The sequence below is a fragment of the Bos mutus genome, chromosome 15, assembly GCF_027580195.1.
Source record: "Bos mutus isolate GX-2022 chromosome 15, NWIPB_WYAK_1.1, whole genome shotgun sequence".
Taxonomy (NCBI): domain Eukaryota; kingdom Metazoa; phylum Chordata; class Mammalia; order Artiodactyla; family Bovidae; genus Bos; species Bos mutus.
In genome coordinates this window covers 62,936,498-62,956,014 of record NC_091631.1, presented here as the reverse complement: position 1 = coordinate 62,956,014, position 19,517 = coordinate 62,936,498, and the positions used below count along the sequence as shown (strand labels likewise).

General features: G+C 41.2%; 1 protein-coding gene across 3 annotated transcripts in view; it reads right to left on the bottom strand.

The window, feature by feature from the left end:
- Positions 1–2,418: 2,418 nt before the first annotated feature.
- The window catches only part of ALKBH8 (alkB homolog 8, tRNA methyltransferase), a 125,564-nt gene continuing 108,465 nt past the window's right edge, over positions 2,419–19,517 (bottom strand). The window contains exons 10-11 of one of the 3 annotated variants that reach the window (XM_070384283.1): positions 9,197–9,346; positions 2,419–4,707 (exon numbers count right to left, since the gene is read on the bottom strand). In XM_070384283.1, the coding sequence (XP_070240384.1) occupies positions 4,150–4,707; positions 9,197–9,346 (708 nt within the window). In that variant the 3' untranslated portion in view covers positions 2,419–4,149. The remainder of the gene's footprint in view (positions 4,708–9,196; positions 9,347–19,517) is intronic. The other 2 variants (XM_070384282.1, XM_070384281.1) reach the window with 2 other exon arrangements.

Genomic DNA, 19,517 nt, shown 5'->3' with positions numbered 1-19,517 from the left:
CTTCCAGTGAATATTCAGGACTGGTTTCCTTTAGGATGGACTGGTTTGATCTCTTTGCTGTCCAAGGGACTCTCAAGAGCCTTCTCCAACACCACAGTTCAAAAGCATAAATTTTGGGGGGCTCAGTTTTCTTTATAGTCCAACTCTCACATCCATACATGACTACTGGAAAAACCATAGCTTTGACTATATGGACCTTTGTTGGCAAAGTAATGTCTCTGCTTTTTAATATGCTGTCTAGGTTGGTCATAACTTTTCTTCCTAGGAGCAAGCATATTTTAATTTCCTGGCTGCTGTCACAATCTGCAGTGATTTTGGAGTCCAAAATAATAAAGTTTCTCACTTTTCCCACTGTTTCCCTATCTATATGCTATGGAATGATGGGACCATATGCCATGATCTTTGTTTTTTTAAATGTTCAGTTTCAAGCCAGCTTTTTCTCTCTCTTTTTCCTTCATCAAGAGGCTCTTCAGTTCCTCTTTGCTTTTTGTCATAAGGGTGGTGTCATCTGCATATCTGAGGTGATTGATATTTCTCTTGGCAATCTTGATTCCAGCTTGTGCTTCATCAAGTCCAGCATTTCTCATGATGTACTCTGCATATCAGTTAAATAAAGAGAATGATAATATACAGCCTTGACTTACTCCTTTCCCAATTTGGAACCAGTCTGTCATTCCATGTCCAAGTCTAACTGTTGCTTCTTGACCTGCATACAGATTTCTCAGGAGGCAGGTCAGGTGCTCTGGTATTCCCATCTCTTGAAGAATTGTAGACAGTTTGTTGTGTTCCACACAGTCAAAGGGTTTGGTGTAGTCAATTAAGCAGAGGTAGATGTTTTTATGGAACTCTCTTCCTTTTCTGATGATCCAAGGGATGCTGGAACTTTGATCTCTGGTTCCTCTGCCTTTTCTAAGTACAGCTTGAACATCTGGAAGTTCACGGTTCATTTACTCATGACCTGGATTGGAGCATTTTTAGCATTACATTGCTAACGTGTGAGATAAGTGCAATTGTGTGGTAGTTTGAGCATTCTTTGGCATTGCCTTTCTTTGGGATTGGAATGAAAACACCTTTTAAGACCCACTTGACTTCGAATTCCAGGATGTCTGGCTCTAGGTGAGTGATCACACCATGGTGATTATCTGGGGTTGTGAAGGTCTTTTTTGCACAACTCTTCTGTATATTCTTGCCACCTCTTCTTAATATCTTCTACTTCTGTTAGGTCCATACAATTTCTGTCTTTTATTGTGCCTATCTTAGTGTGAAAAGTTCCCTTAGTGTCTCTAATTTCCTTGGAGCTATCTCTAGTCTTTCATATTCTCGTTTTCCTCTATTTCTTTTCATTGATCACTGAGGAGGGCTTTCCTATCTCTCCTTCCTATTCTTTGGAACTCTGCATCAAATGGGTATATTTTTCTTTTTTCCTTTGCCTTTCACTTCTCTTCTTTTCATAGCTATTTGTAAGCCCTCTTCAGACAGCCAGTTTGCCTTTTTACATTTCTTTTTCTTGGGGATGATCTTAATCACTGCTTCCTGTACAGTGTCAGCAACTTCTGTCCACAGTTTTTCAGGAACTCTGTCTACCAGATCTAATCCATTGAATCTATTTGTCACTTCCACTGTGTGATTGTAAGGGATATGATTTAGGTCATACCTGAATGGTCTACTGGTTTTCCCTACTTCAACTGAAATCTGAATTTGGCAATAAGGAGTTCATGATTTGAGTCACAGTCAGCTCCCAGTCTTGTTTTTGCTGACTGTATAGAGCTTCTTCATCGTTGGCTGTAAAGAATATAATCAGTCTGATTTTGATATTGACCATCTGGTGATGTCTATGTGTAGTGTCATCTCTTGTGTTGTTGGAAGAGGGTGTTTGCTATGACCAGTGTGTTCTCTTGGCAAAACTCTGTTACCCTATGCCCTGCTTCATTCTGTATTCCAGTGTCAAATTAGCCTGTTGCTCCAGCTATTTCTTGACAAATTAGGGTGTGTGAGTGCAAAGTCACTTCATTCGTGTCCCACTCTGTCCGACCCTATATACTGTAGCTTTTCAGGCTCCTCTGTCCATGGTATTCTCCAGGCAAGAATACTGGAGTGGATTGCCATGCCCTCCTCCATGGGATCTTCCTGACCCACATAGAGCCACCTGTGAAGCCACACAAATTAGGGGGATCATATGTATTTTCATTTTGTAATCTATAGCTCTGTACTGCTAAAAGACTCTTAGTTCTGGAAGGATCTCTTTTGTATTGAAATGTTTCTGTGATGAGCTGTGAAAGATACCGGGATTCTTGGCCTCCAGAGATGAGGAAATTGATCCAGTGCCAGTGATGAGGCTTGATTGCTCAGAGCTTTTTATACAATAAAGTTTTATTAAAGTATAAAAAAGATAGATAAAGCTTCTGACATAGAAATCAGAAGGCTAAATTTTTAGCCTGTAATTCTTTCTTCTCATATCATGAACCTTACAAATTCATCTAAAGGGCAAATGTATAATCTTGTACTGAAATTCCATGACAAAGGTAATCAATATCTCATCTAAGAGTTATTGATCACTACTGTTTCTGCAGGGCTTCCCTGCTGGCTCAGTGTTGTAAAGAATCCACCTGGCAGAGAGGAAGACACTGGAACCCACCAAAAAAAGATATCCCATATCAAAGGACAAAGGAGAAGCCAGAGCAAAATGGTAGGAGGGAAACAATTACGATAAAATCAAATCCTATACCTGCAGGGTCGGCCACTCACAAACTGGAGAACAATAATACCAAGGAAGTTCTTGCACTGTAGCGAAGGTTTTAGACACCATCAACAGAGGAATGGGTAAACGTGGTATATATATACACATACACACAATGGAATATTACTCAGCCATTAAAAAGAATGAAATAAGGCCATTTGCAGCCACATGGATGGATCTAGAGGGTGTCATATTGAGTGAAGTAAGTCAGACAGAGAAGGAGAAATATCATATGGAAACCCTTACATGTAGAGTCTAAAAAGAAATAATACAAATGAACTTATAAAACAAAAACAGACTCACAGGGTTGGAAAACAAACTCATGGTTGCCAGGGGGAAGGGATAGTTAGGACTCTGGCAAGGTCATATACATACTGCTATACTTAAAATGGATAACCAACAAAACCCTAATGTATAGCACATGGAACTCTGCTCAATGTTATGTGCTAGCCTGGATAGGTCTCAGAGGGGTTTGGGGGAGAATGGATATAGGCATATGTATGGCTGAGTCCCTTTACTGTTCACCTGAAACTATTACAACATTGCTAATCGACTATGAAGTCACGCAGTCACATCGGAAGCCTTGTGACCCCATGGACTACGTAGGCCACCAGGCTCCTCTGTCCATGGAATGTTCTAGGCAAGAATACTGGTGTGGGTTGCCATTCCCTTCTCCAGGGCATTTTCCTGATCCAGGTATCAAACCCAGGTGTCCTGTATTGTTTATTGTCTGTCTTTCCTTCTAGAATGTAAGCTCAACAAGGGCATCGACTTTGTATTTTTCTTGTTCACTGTTCGCCTCCCAGAACTTAAAATAGTGACTGGTACATTGTACAATTTCAGTAAGCTTTTATTGGATGAAAACCCCTACCTTAATGTATGGGTACTATCCAACTGACTAAAATTTTACTGAGTACCTATGATGTGTCAAGGCCTGTGCTAGTAAAGTGCAGTGACAGAGTGGTTATCATCTGTGATTTTACAGAGCTAACAATCACAGATAAAATTTCAGACAATTTTCTACTGAACAGGAATATTTTATTATTGATAAAAAGTTACGTGATTACTTCGTTAAGATTCTACATAATTTAGTTCATTTAGCAACACTTTGTAACAAAAGTTTATCTTCAAAATGCTGTACTCTTACCCCAAGATCCCAAATATTTCAGGAACTACTTCAATTACTTTAAAAACCATCCCTGTTCCTCCATCATGGATTAAGTGATGTCAGCAATAGTAGTAGACTGAATATATTCTAACTAGTCTCTACTTCCAAATTTCTCCCAGGCACTCTCCTTTGATACTTTTCCACACATTTTCTCTTTAATTAAAAAATATAGGTAATTTAATCTCATTAAAAAAAAAAAACGCTGAGCACTTCTTCCCTATATATAATATGTTCATAGAGATAATCAGACCTTTTGAAGAATTACACACCAGTTTCCCTGATCATAGTAACTTTGCAGTATGCTGATATTATTCAAAGTCCGGCAGGCAGCTTCCAATTCTCCCTCACAAAACACATGATAATAACGATGAAACACAGGACCTGGGTCACGGGATCCTAATGGACCAAATGGCTCAACACGCTTGTCCTTACCAGGATTTCCCTTAAAATGCCAGGGAACCAGTAAGTCTTGAGAATGAAAAGAAGTCCTGTTAGTATGAATAGGCAACTTGGAATTAGCAACACTCTTTGAATTACATCCCCCATCTTGAAAGTCATTTATGGAGGAGACAGAATGTGCTGAGTCTTGATTGCCTACATTAGGCAACTGCTTCACAAGCAACTCTTGCACTGATGCATCATTGCTGATTTCCTCTTTCATGCCTTGGCTAGTTCTGTTTTCTCTAAGATACTTGGACTTCTTCTTCTTATATTCTTGCTCCATAGCCCAAACATAGATGAGTGCCTTCCCACCAGGTCTTAGGAGTCGAACAAGTTCTTGGAGAGCTGCCACTCTACGCTCCTAGTGGAAAAAAACAAGAAAGAAACAAAACTGTATTGTTTATCAGCCAGAAAGAGATACAGAGAGGAAATGGGAAATATGATTGACTACAGGACTGTTTTCAATTAAGATGGACAGCACAGAAAATCAAACATAAGACAAATCTTATATAAAAAAAAAAAAAGGAAAAAAGAAGAATTGTGTTCTGCAGTCAAGGAGGGTAAAAGGAGAAATAGAAAAAAAAATTTTTTTTCTTTCCAATAATGGGCACAGAAGTTGTTCTGTTTTGTTTTGAATTCAGTTAAGGTGCCAGTAACTCCAGCACAGAGGAATCTATGTTACTGCTTAGATCAGGAGAAAATGAGTAGTACTCAGGAGTAATAAGATTTTTTTTTCCTATAAAATATTAAATTCACTTATTTTTAAATGAGAAGCATAGTGACTAATTAAAAACATTAGCATACCACTACCAGTTAAATACTTGAGTTTTGAAAAGAAAAGAATATGAAAAGAAGAAAAATAGAAACTCAGATCTTGGGAATGAGAGAAACAGCTGAGGAAGTAAGATGGGAAACAGAAATAGAGAAGAAGCTCAGAGGCTGAGAAGAGAGAACAAATCCTCAAAAGGCCTACAGCTGATCTCTTAAAGTCTCTTATAGCTCAAGTTCTGCAACTCTGTGTATTTGAGGAAGACATTTAAAGATGAGTAAGACTCAGGCAGGAAAAACGCAGAAATACGCAGCAGTAAAGCATAGTCACAACAGATCTCTGTTTAAGAAAGCACAACTCCCATGTAGCTCATCTCCAGTCCACGGGCTTTCTTTCAAAACTGGGGTACACTTTATGACATGGAAAGAAAGGAAAAGCTGAAATGTAGTCCAAGTCAGTGAAATCTATGAACATTTCCTGCCACTTAGTATTATCCCAGAGGTCTCTGAGACTGCTGCTGCTGCTGCTGCTGCTGGCTAAGTCGCTTCAGTCGTGTCCGACTCTGTGCAACCTCATAGACGGCAGCCCACCAGGCTTCCCCATCCCTGGGACTCTCCAGGCAAGAACACTGGAGTGGATTGCCATTTCCTTCTCCAATCCATGAAAGTAAAAAGTGAAAGTGAAGTCGCCCAGTCATGTCCGACTCTTAGCGACCCCATGGACTACAGCCTACCAGGCTCCTCCATCCATGGATTCTCCAGGCAGGAGTACTTCTCCGCTCTGAAACTGCCTCAATTCTTTTCATTCTTTTACTTTATTCTTCTCTCCAGCAGTTATTTCCACCATTTTATCTTCCAGCTCAATGATCCATTCTTCTGCTTCACTTATTCTGCTATTGATTCCTTTTAGAGTATTTTTAATGTCATTAATTGTATTGTTTGCCTCTGTATGTTTATTCTTTAATCCTTCTAGGTCTTTGTTAATTGATTCTTGTATTTTCTCCATTCTATTTTCAAGGTTTCTGATTATCTTTATTATCATTATTCCGAATTCTTTTTCAGGTAGTTTGCCTATTTCCTCTTCATTTATGGACTTCTGTGTTTCTAGTTTATTCCTTCATTTGTGCAGTATTTCTCTGCCTTTTCATCATTTTTTTTTTTTCAAACTTGCTGTGTTTGAGGTCTCCTTTCTCCTAGCTTCAAGGTTGAATTCTTTCTTCCTTTTGGTTTCTGCCTTCCTAAGGCTGGTGCAGTGGTCTGTGTAAGCTTCCTAAAGGGTGAGATTTGTGCTGAGTTTTTTTTTTTTTTTCTGATGGGGCAGGGCTGAGTGAGGTGGAAATCCTGTCTCCTGATGATTGGGTTTGTATTTTTGTCTTGTTTGTTGTTTGGATGAGGCATCCTGCACAGGGTGCTACTGGTAGTTGGGTGATGCTGGGTCTTGTATTCAAGTGGTTTCCTTTGTGGGAGTTCTCACTATTTGATACTCCCTAGGATTAGGAGTTCTCTGGTGGCCTAGGGTCTTGGAGTCAGTGCTCCCACTCCAAAGGCTCAGGGCTTGATCTCTTGCCAGAAATGGAGATTCCACAGGTGGTTTGTTATGGCATTAAATGAGATTAAAACAAATACCCAAACATAAGAAACCAAAGATGATCTACAGACAAGTGCAGTTACAAAATCAGGCAAATAATAATTAAAATAATGGAATATACACATAAATACCCATAAGCAAACTCAAAACAGTCCAACAAAAATAAAGTACAATAGACTGACCCTACAAACAAAGGAAACCAAAAATGATATCCACCAGTTAAGAACAAAATTAACTGAAGCACAAACTGGAAAACAAAACTAAAGCAAGATGTCAGCTGGGGAATAAAGCAATGAAAACAAAACAAATATGGTGAGAAAAAGAAAGGGAAGAAAGAAAAGAATAGAAATGCAAAGTTAAATAGAGGTAGACAAAGATTTATATACATTAAAGATTAACTGCAAAGGGAAAAGGACAGGAAAAGGATAGGAAAAGTAAACAGAGGAATAAATATAGAAAAAATAATAGGTTAAAAAAATTTTAAGTTAAAACTATAAAAAAAGAGAGAGAAAAAAAAGGAAAACTCCACAGAACTGCAAAAGACCAATGTAGAGGGAGAGGTTTATTATAACAGCAATACAAAGTGTGATTTAAAAAAACTCAAAAGCTTAATTAGATCTCACAGTGCTAATAAAACTGACAACTACAACAAAGGGGGTAAAAAGGAAAAGGGGGAAAAATCCAAAAGAAACTAAAGAACAAGTCAAAATATAAGAATAATAAATGTTTTTCCTGAGTCACTGCTGTCAGAGTCCTTTCCCTCACTGGGAGTCACAGTCCACCTCACCTCCTAGGATGCCCTCCAACACTGTGCTGGTCTCTGGACCTGCTGTGGGGACAGCTCAGACTCTAATCTGGTCCCACTCCTGTGTGTTCTTGCCTCCAATGTCCACAGCTATCAGAACGAGTACATTTTCTTTTGTGGGAGCTCTCAATGTCCTTTTATATATTCTATAGAGACAGTGTCTGCTTAGTTGATCATGTGGATTTAATCTGCAGCTGGTACAGCTGGTGGGAAGGTTTGGGGTCTTCTTCCACACTGCCCCTGGGTTTCAATTGTGGTTTTATTTCCACCCCTGCATGTGGGTCATCCACTGGGGTTTGCTCCTGAGGCTTCCCTGAAGGACTTGGTTTTGCCCCTGTGAGGGCCAGGAGTGGAGGTGGTGCAGCTGTTTGGGTCGCAGGGGTTCTGGCAGCACCAGGTACTCAGGGGAGTTGGCAGCTAGGGCAGCAGGAAATATAGTTCTCTAGAAGGGAGGGCAACCAGTATTGGCCAATACGCTCCAGTATTCTTGCCTGGAGAACCCCCTCCCTGACAGAGAAGCCTGGCAGGCCACAGTCCACAGGGTCACAAAGAGTTGCACACAACCGAAGAGAACCCATGTGCACAGGTGCAAGTCTTTTTTTGCCTGTGGCAGCTCTGTCCCAGTGAGGATTAAGTGTGAAGGTGGCATGGCTGCTTGGGTTGAGGGGACCCTGATGGCACCAAGTGTGCAGGGACACAGACTGCCTCAGCCGCAGGAGTTATGCCCCTATCAGAGTCTTTTTTCAAGCCTCTAGTAGTTGGCAATCAGAAGGCCTCTTTGGCTAGTCTTTCTCCATATTTCCACCCCTTCAGGCACTTAGAGGGCGTCCTTGCCTGGGGTCCTTCTCTGTTGTTTGTGGCATCAGGCACATAGACGGGCCCCCAACTGGGGTCCTGCTCTGTAGACTGGCATGTCAGGCACTTAAAGGGGCACCCTGGGTGGGGTCCTATTCTGTTGTTCTGTGTGTCAGGTGCTTGATGGGCCAGCCTATCTATTGTTCAGCTACCAATGCTGGGGTATGGGGAGAGAGAGGCTACAGTGACTGATCCACTATGCATGACTCAGCAGTATCATCTTGCTTCCATGGCTGCCTGGCTTTCTCCACAGGCATGTCCCACCACAATCTCCTCCCTCATGTCCCCTCGGTCCATCTCTACACAGTTAATAGCAGTCCTTGCCCTGGGATTCCTCCAGCACCCTTACACTCCAGCTCCCAGCTGCTGCGGCTTCTAGGGGACCTGCGTCCCTGTCCGGGGCACATATGGCTGCAGCAAGGACTGTCTGATTCTCATTCCATTTAGGCTGTCACAGATCAGCTGCTTCACTCTCAGCCTTAACTGTTGGACCTAGCAATTGCCCTGATGTGGGGACCATCAGGGTCCCCTGCTTGGGGACCCTGCTTCAGTTCCCCCACCTGCTGAGGGCAGATCCAGTTCTACTAACACTCCTGTTTTTCCCCCTAGTTCCTTCATCCTACGGAGTTCTGCGTGGTTCTATATATTCTTTTCTGGTGGTCAAGTACTCTGTCTGCTCTCAGCTGGTGTTCTGCAAGCACTGCTGTGTCTGAAGGTGCACTCCTGATGTATCCGTGCAGAGAGATGTACTCCATGTCCAACTTGTTCCGCCATCTTGTTCCTGCTTCCTGCCACTTAGTTACAAGTTTTTAGAGCAAAAAAGACAATACTTACTGCTGTAGCAAAATGGTGAATAACAGCAATGGAAATGCAAGCGTCACAAGATCCACTGCGAATTGGTACTGCCAAAGCATCACAGACAAAGGCCTGATATTGCCTCTCTCTACAAATGTCCACAAGGTTTTGGCTATGATCACAGCCAATCTGTAAGAGATAAAGAATTACAAAACATCTTGTTTAAATGCCATAAAGTTATTAGACAGATTTCATATTCATTGTGAAAGGGTCTAAGACTATGATATTATCAGTTCTTACAGCCAGTACAAAATCATTTATATAATTTACAAGGGAGCATTTATTATTTTAACAGATACCAGACAGAATTCAAATTAGTGAATCGAAACAAATGACTAGAATAAAAATACCATTGGTGGAAACGAGAAGTTCTAATTGGCATCTAATTGATCACCATTCAGAATCTTGAATTTTTTTGTAATATTTTATTTTTTATCTTATTTTATTTGCCATGCCACATGGCATGTGGATCTTAGTTCCCTGACCAGGGATCAAACCTGCGCCCCATGAAGTGGGAGCATGGAGTATTAACCACTGACTGCCAGGGAAGTCCAATATCACACATTTTAAAATGGAAATTATGACATAAATAAAGACATTTAGTCGTTTGGGGGCGCTACAAATAATAGGTTTAAAGTATCTCTTATTAGGATATAAACTATTTAGTAATGGCCCAGATGTCATGAGGATGGCTTATTTTATCCTGCTTCTTTATACTTTCAAGATGTATTACATGCACCATCATAAAATAAAATCACCCTAAATAAAGTTAAATAACTTATTTCATTCTTTAAAGCCATTGATTCTTGTTCTGCTAAATATGTATATCTCAAGAAAGCTGAGCACTGAAGAATTGATGCTTTTGAACTGTGGTGTTGAAGGAGATTCTTGAGAGCCCTTGGACTGCAAGGAGATCAAACTGGTCAATCCTAAAAAAAAATCTATCCTGAATATTCATTGGAAGGAGTGATACTGACACAGAAATCCAATACTATGGCCACCTGATGTGAAGAACTGACGCATCAAAAGACCTTGATGCTGGGAAAGATTGAATGCAGGAGGAGAAGGGGACAACAGAGGATGAGATGGTTACATGGCATCACTGATGGACATGAGTTTGAGCAAGCTCCGGGAAATGGTGATGGACAGGGAAGCCTGGATGCTGCAGTCCACGGGATCACAAAGAGTCGGACACAGCTGAGTGACTGAACTAAACTGAGCTGACAAGAATACAGTGTTGCATTTGAAATTTGTAAAATGCAATTGAATTAAATTTTTTAGTATAACCAATATGGCATTCTATGGCAATGAAAACAGTGAAGGCAGCTAACAGCATCCTTTAATCTCCCCAAGCAGGTGAGGCCTAACATGCCTTATGCGTATGTCTGGTACTGTGGCAAGTGTCTATGGGTTAGGACTGCCTGTCTTTTCTCTAGTTTTGCTATTGTTTTGTACACAGCTTTGCTGTTCTAAAGATACCATATATAGAGGGAGTGACAGAAACAGAGAAAGACAAGAAAGAGAAAAAAAGAGAAAGTGCATACATGCACATGCAACGTGCACATATAAACTAGGGAAGGAATTGGAGATTAAAGTTAAATCACTAATGATTATCTCCAGATATTTCTTCTTAATCCAGTCTCTACAATAGAGAGGAGATATATATATAAGTAGATTTCATCTAACAGAGGTAGCCACATAAAGTTTATAATTTACTCATTGGAATTTTTGATGTGATAAGTTTTGATTAATGCTGAAGGATCAGTATTCCCTCAGTTCATCTGAGAATAAAGATATGAATCTTCTCATCAAAAGAATTCTTTCTGAGTCAAGTCACACTGCCATGTCAGTAATACTTAATATGAATTTGCTCAATTTCTAGTTAACATTCAATAGCTTCAGTATTCCAGCCCACAGCTGCATTAATACCTGAGGTATAATAAAGGTACCAAGCTAGAAGTAAAGTATAGTAATGTCATTTTGATTACATTTTAAGATGGAAAAGTACTAAGAGTCCTTTAGTAACAACAGTGGCACAATTCCCAATTAACTGCTCTTGTTACCTGTGTAAGATATATAATTGGCCTTGTTGTTGTTCAGTGGCCAAGTCATGTCTGACTCTGTGACCCCATGACTATAGCACACCATGCTTTTATGTCCTTCATTTTGATATGTAGTTAGCAAGATAGTTTTTCTGACTTATTTGTTAAGCTCCTGGAAACTTAAAAGTTTCCAATCTCTGGAAGGATCAGGTAGAGAGAAAAGGTAAATGTTTCAATTTTGCTTTGTTGTTCTTGTTCAACCACTCAGTTGTGTCTAACTCTTTGTGACCCTGTGGACTGCACTACACCAGGCTTCCTTGTCCTTCACTATCTCCCTGAGTTTGGTCAAATTCATGTCCATTGAGTCAGTGATGCCATCCAACAATCTCATCTTCGGTTGCCTCCTTCTCCACCTGCTCTCAATCTTTTCCAGCATCAGGGTCTTTTCCAATGAGTCAGCACTTTGCATCAGGTGGCAAAAATATTGGAGCTTCAGCATTGGTCCTTCCAGTGGAAAAGAACCCCAATGCTGGGAAAGATTAAGGGCAAGAGAAGAGGGTGACAGAGGATGAGATGGTTGGACAGCATCACTGACTCAATGGACATGAATTTGAGCAAACTCAGGTAGATAGTGAAGGACAGGGAATCTCAAAGAGTCAGACATGACTTAGGGACTGAACAAGAGACTCTTTAGTTTCTCATTTTCTGGCATTAGAGTGGCATCATCTGCATATCTGAGATTGTTGACATTTCTCCCAGCAATCTTGATTCTAACTTGTGATTTATCCAGCCCAAGATTTCGCATGATGAACCCTGCATATACATTAAATAAGCAGGGTGACAATACACAGCCTTGACATACTCCTTTCCCAGTTTTGAACCAGTCTCTTGTTCCATGTCTGGTTCTGTTGCTTCTTGACCTGCATACAGGTTTTTCAAAATTTTAAAATCATCAACGTAATATTAAATATTCAATTCTAAAGATACTGATAAAAAGGAAAAAGCATTCAACTTAATAACAGAACTAAATCAAGTTTCACTTTTCTTCTATTAAAGTATCAAAAATATTTCAAAACCGAAGTATACTACAGTAATAGCACTGTGATGTAACTTCCTCTCATAACATATTCATTAATACAAATTGGCTGGACCTAGTTTAAAAAGCAATTTTACAAACCATCTTTTAAGAAAGATAAAAATGTTCACAATTTTGACCCCAATATTTATTCTTCGAAAAATTTATCCTAAGAAAATAATCCAAAGTATGGAAAAAGGTAAACAGGCTAATGAAACTGTCTTTAATGAAATCTACCATATGTTACAGCACATTCTTTGTATTAATGTACTTAACTCTTGAGAGTGACAAGATGGTAGAGTAGAAGGACTTGAGCTCACCTCCTCTCACAGAAACACCAAACTACTCTCAAGAAAACACGAAAATCACTACCAACTGCTGAACAACAATCAACAAAGAAGATATTCTACATCCAAAGATAAGAAGAATCCACAATGAGACAGCAGGAAGAGTGCATCTGCAACACAATCAAATTCCATTCCGACTGAATGGGCAACCCACAAACTGGAAAATACATCACAGAGTTTCTCCCACAGGACTGAGAGTTCTGAGCCCCAGATCAGGCTCCCCAGTCTGCAAGCCTGGCATCAGGAGGAGGCCCCAGAGCATTTGGCTTTGAAGGCCAGCAGGGTTTGACTGAAGGAATTTCAGAGGACTAGCGAAAACAGAAACTCCAGTATGGAGGGGGCACACAAGGTTTCATGCACACCAAGACCCATGAACTTGGTGACTTCGCAGGAGCCTGTGCTAGACCTACCTGTTTGTCTTGGAGGGTATGCTGCAGGGGCAAGTGTGTATATGTAGGGGTAGGGAGGGCTCTGGCTCATTGCGGGGATAAAAACCCTGGTGGCAGTGAAAGTGAAGTCGCTCAGTCGGGTCTGACTCTTTGCAGCCCCGTGGGCAGTAGCCTGCACCAGGCTCCTCCGTCCATGGGATTTTCTAGGCAAGAGTACTGGAGTGGGTTGCTATTTCCTTCTCCAGGGAATCTTCCCGACCCAGGGATTGAACCCAGGTCTCCCGCATTGGAGACAGACGCTTTACCATCTGAGCCACCAGGGAAGGTGGCAGAGGTACCAGCAAACTGGTGTGAGCTCTCCTGGAGACACCAAGACCTGGCCCCACCCAATAGCCTCTGGCTCCAGGGCTGGGATGCCTCAGGCCATATAACCAAAAGGGAGGAAACACAGACCCACCCATCAACAGAGAAGTTGCCAAAAGTTTTCTTGAGCCTACAACCACCTCTTAAACACATCTTTGACACAGCCCAGCCCAGCAGAACAAGACCGAGCTCCACCCACCAGCAGGCAGGTACCAGTCTCTCTAACCAGGAGACTCACATAACCCTCTAGACCAGCTTTACCTACCTACAATCCTGCAGCCTACAATCTACAATGCTGCAGCCTACAGAATAGAGATTGCAAACACAGAAAGTGTCAAATTGGAGCTTGCCAAGGGCATTTGCCTCTGCAGAGATTGAATCCTGTGCTGCTGCAGCTGCTAATGTTTGACACACCCTGAAAAATGAAATTAAAAGACGCTTACTCCTTGGAAGGAAAGTTATGACCAACCCAGACAGCATATTAAAAAGAAGAGAAATTACTTTGCCAACAAAGGTCCGTCTAGTCAAGGCTATGGTTCTTCCAGTAGTCATGTGTGGATGTGAGAGTTGGACTATAAAGAAAGCTGAGCGCTGAAGAATTGATGCTTTTGAACTGTGGTGTTGGACAAGACTCTTGAGAGTCCCTTGGACTGCAAGGAGATCGAACCAATCCATCCTAAAGGAGATCAGTCCTGGGTGTTCATTGGAAGGACTGATGTTGAAACTGAAACTCCAATACTTTGGCCACCTGATGCGAAGAGCTGACTCATTTGAAAAGACCCTGATGCTGGGAAAGATCGAAGGCGAGAGGAGAAGGGTACGACAGAGAATGAAATGGTTGGATGGCATCACTGACTCAATGGACATGAGTTTGAGTGGATTCCAGGAGTCAGTGATGGACAGGGAGGCCTGGTGTGTTGCAGTCCATGGAGTCGCAAAGAGTTGGACACTACTGAGTGACTGAACTGAACTAAAGGGAGTTCAGGGTGGACAGTGAGGCACTCAGTGCTCCAAAGAAACTGGTAGAACAGGTCTTTAGGTAGTTAGATATTTTCAGGAAATGATTTCACAATCCCAATCCTTACATCTCCTCATTTTAGAAAACACTAAATCCCTACATGGTGACATTGTTGGTCTTGTTGTTCAGTCACTTAAGTAGTTTTTGACTCTTTGCAACCCCATGGACTGCAGCATGCCAGGCATCCCTGTCCTTCACTATCTCCCTGAGTTTGCTCAAACTCATGTCCATTGAGTTGATGATGCCATCCAACCACCTGATCTTCTGTTGCCTCCTTCTCCTGCCCTCAATCTTTTCCAGCATTAGGGTCTTTTTCAGTGAGTTAGCTCTTTGCATCTGGTGGCCAAAGAATTGGAACTTTAGCTTCAGCTTCAGCACCAGTCTTTCCAATGAATATTCAATGTTGATTTCCTTCAGGATTGACTGGTTTGATCTCCTTGCTGTCTAAGAGACTCTGAAGAGTCTTTTCCACCACCACAGTTCAAAAGCATCAATTCTTTGGCACTCAAGCATCTTTATGGGCCAACTCTCACATCCATACATGACTACTGGAAAAACCATAACTTTGACTATACGGACCTCTGTTGGCAAAGTAATGTCTCTGCTTTCTAATATACTGCCTAGTTTGTCATAGCTTTTCTTCCAAAGAGCAAGTGTCTTTTAATTTTGTGGGTGCAGTCACTGTCCACAGTGATTTTGGTGTCCAAAAAAATGATATCTGACACTGTTTCCACTTTTCCCCCACCTATTTGCCATGAAGTGATGGAGTCAGATGCCATGATCTTTGTTTTTTGAATGTTGAGTTTTAAGCCAGCTTTTTCACTCTCCTCTTTCACCTTCATCAAGGGGCTCTTTAGTTCCTCTTTGATTTCTGCCATGAAGGTGGTGCCATCTGCATATCTGAGATTATTGATATTTCTCTCAGCAATCCTGATTCCAGCTTGTGAATCATCCAGCCCAGCATTTCATATGATGTACTCTGCATATAAGTTAAATAAGCAGGGTGACAATATACAGCCTTGATGTACTCCTTTCCCAATTTTAAACCAGTCCATTGTTTCATGTCCAGTTCTAACTGTTGCTTCTTGTCCTGCATACAAGTTGATCAGGAGGCAGGTAAGGTGGTCTGGTATTCCCATCTCTTCAAGAATATTCCACAGCTTGTTGTGATCCACACAGTCAAAGGCTTTAGCGTAGTCAATGAAACAGATGTTTTTCTGGAATTCTCTTGCTTTTTCTATGATCCAGCAGAAGTTGGCAATTTGATCTCTAGTTCCTCTGCCTTTTCTAAATCCAGCTTGTACATCTGGAATTTCTTAGTTCACATACTACTGAAGACTAGCTTGAAGGATTTTGAGCATAATCTAGCTAGCATGTAGAATGAGTACAATACTCCAGTAATTTGAACATCCGCTGGCATCAGGTCCTCATAACTAGCTGAAAACCATTTGTAAAATAAGCACTTGATTGCACTGAACTCTCCCTTCACCAAAATCATATACCTTCCCCACCACCACTCTGGAACAGTTTCTCAGAGCTAGCTGAGCTGCTGTCTCTGGAGCTGCAGTCCTCATTTTGCCCCAAACAAAACCTAACTTGCACTCACGTTGTGCATCATATTTTAGTCAACCCTTATGGCAACCAGTGAAGCAACCCAGATGGACTTCCCTCCTTCACCTGCACTCTATAAGGAACCAGAGCTTTGCTACCAGCAGCAGCCCCTTGTGCCCATCTGCTTCCTCAAGGAGTCCAAATGAATTTTGCTAAGTCTCTCCTGGTTCTTTGATCTCCTGTATTGGTTGATGATACTGAATTTTATTTGACAGTTGAGCAGGTTACCTGCCCCTCCCAGTTGAAAGATACTGGGGGGAGGAGGCCAGCTGAACTATACTCAGACATACCCACTCATGGTCTAGACACTAAGGGGGCTCAGTTGTAAGATACCAAGAAATACCCCTCCAGTAGACAAATTTTAGTGGGGGAGGGATGGTTGAAAGACACCAGGAAAAACCCACCAGTGTAAAAGTACTGGTTGGGGGAGGGTCAGTTGAAAGATACTGAGGTTGTTCAGTTGTAGCAGATTGAGTGGTCTGTGCTGAGTTAGGTAAGAGGCTGACATAAGGCTCTTCCTCAGTTCAGGTGCCTTAATAGAATTTGTTGGGATAAAAGTGAAGAGTGAATTTTATTCACAACACATTCAACTTAAAATGGGAAATAGAGCCTCCTAGAAAGAAGGAACATCAGAAAGTAGCTTCTAACACTTCAGCCAGGGTTATGAACACACAAAACTTATACTTGCAAGTAACTACTTAATTGAGGAAATTATACTGAAGGAGACATCAACCGAAAAAGTTGAGGTTCTTTTGATAGTCCAAAATTGATATTTTTTGCATGCATAGTTAGAAAAAGCCAGTCCATAAAATCAAACACACTGAATAGAATGCTTACTTTAGTATCAGAAGGTTCTAGAAAAGGAAATAACAGAGGAACTTCACAGGAAACCAACAAGAAATTGCTTTAAACTATATCAGAACTGAAAAAGGCTGCTAGCACTGACTCTGCTAGGTCATAGATCTAGTAGGACTGAGAAGTCACATTTGGCTTTTCTTATGGGTACCTCTTTGGGATCCTCTTGGGGCATTTTTTTTGCCTTTTGCCTTTCATTTTGGGTTATTACATTGCTGTTTATTCCATTTGGCTTTTGATTTCTAGGCATCTTTGCCATTTGTTTTATTTGGAATGTGACTTCCAGTTGGTGAGGTTCTGGTTTGCTTTGGTTACTTTGGTTTGAACACAAAGATTGGTTTGAGCACGCAGACATCCAGTATGAACTGCTTGAGCTGAAATGGGAAATGCTTCCTCTAAGGTTCCACAACCAACCTGGGAACCCCTTGGGAAAAACTGTAAATGACTGTTTTATAGCTCTGATCCAATGACAAAGAAAAATGGCCTAAAAATATTAGATCTCTACGATGGGTAAATGGACTGAAGTTCCCTTACTTTCAGGACTCTTCCCCTATAATCAACAGCCTGTTGTTACTTCTGCTAAGTCGCTTCAGTCATGTCCGACTTTGTGCGACCCCACAGACAGCAGCCCACCAGGCTCCACTGGCCCTGGGACTCTCCAGGCAAGACACTGGAGTGGGTTGCCATTTCCTTTTCCAATGCATGAAAGTGAAAAGTGAAAGTGAAGTCGCTCAGTCGTGTCCGACTCTTTGAGACCCTATGGACTGCAGCCTACCAGGCTCCTTGGTACATGGGATTTTCCAGGCCAGAGTACTGGAGTGGGTTGCCATTGCCTTCTCCAAATCAACAGCCTGGGGCTGGTCAAACTAAGACCTCTCACCTCCCCAGAGGGGCAGTCCCCAATGGGACCAGTTGCCCTTGTTATCAGGGCTGATTTGAGGACTATCTAGTCTAAATTTAGGCTATGAAACTATGACCATAGAAATATAAAGAGAATTTTTGATAGTGTGGCCATAATAGTCTTTAGACTCCAGAGAAAATTGGCTAAAACTTTTTTGAAATTTTCCTACTAGGAAAAGATGCTTTTCTCTCCCTTTGCCTTGAGACCATGGCTCTCGGGGACACTTGTCTAGATCATTACTAATTCTTGAAACTGAGAAAAAAAAAAAAAAAAAAATCCTTATTCCAACTGTTACATATAAACTAGTGAGTTTTATATTGTGATATGTGATTCATGCCTAAGTTTGGAAAACAAAGTTATGAGATCTCTTGTGTCTATTTGGATATATGTATATCTCAGTATATGTCTTTGTATTTGGATATTGTTGCTGAAGTTAATTTGTAAATGAGCTCTATTTAATTGGTTTAAAGAAAAGTAGGCACTTAAAAATCAAACAATGCTAAGTCCAAGAGAAATTAAGCTAAATGGATTTCAGGTTCAAATGAATTGGGAAATACTAAGGATCTAATTAATACTTGGTATTAATGTTTGTTTGTTGACATGTGTTGGTACTTACATTGATTTTGGTAAATAACAGGACAGGGCTCACATGTGACCACACCAGGGAATCCCTCCCTATTGACTCAGGTTTTGCTTGTGGTGGAAAGTTCACTGGGATTTTCCGTTTTGGACTAGCTTTGTTATGGGTAAGCTTTGTTCCATCTTGTAGTCCCCCCAAACACCCAGGGTATTTTTAGAAGACTGCGAGACCTTCAACTATGCTTCCATGAAAGCAATTGGTATTTCCCTCTCCTGTGCCCAAACCTTCAGGGGAAAAAAAAAGGGGTGGGGGCAGTGATAGGGAAAAATCCTTTTGAACTCAAGCCAAAAAATAAAACAAAAAACACTGAGATTTCTGGTTCAGTCTTTATGTAAAAGTTAACAGGTAAAAGAATTTTGAACTGACTTGAAAGTAAGTACTTATAAATTAAATCTAAATATATAAAAAACTGGCCAAGATAAATTTTAGGACTTGTGATCTGGGAGATATTCAGTACTGAATTGATATCTGCTACTGAAGTGGCTTAAGCTTGTTGGTTTGATTAATATAGATTTGTCTAAAGTTACCAATGTTAAGTATAATATTCCTGTTGTACCTAGGTTTCAGTTCAGTTCAGTTCAGTCACTCAGTCATGTCCGACTCTTTGCAACCCCATGAATCGCAGCACGGCAGGCCTCCCTGTCCATCACCAACTCCCAGAGTTCACCCAAACTCACGTCCATCGAGTCAGTGATGCCATCCAGTTATCTCACCCTCTGTCGTCCCCTTCTCCTCCTGCCCCCAATCCCTCCCAGCATCAGAGTCTTTTCCAGTGAGTCAACTCTTTGCATGAGGTGCCCAAAGTACTGGAGTCTCAACTTCAGCATCATTCCTTCCAAAGAAATCCCAGGGCTGATCTCCTTCAGAATGGACTGGTTGGATCTCCTTGCAGTCCAAGGGACTCTCAAGAGTCTTCTCAACACCACAGTTCAAAAGCATCAATTCTTCGGCGCTCAGCCTTCTTCACAGTCCAACTCTCACATCCATACATGACCACAGGAAAAACCATAGCCTTGACTAGACAGACCTTTGTGGACAAAGTAATGTCTCTGCTTTTGA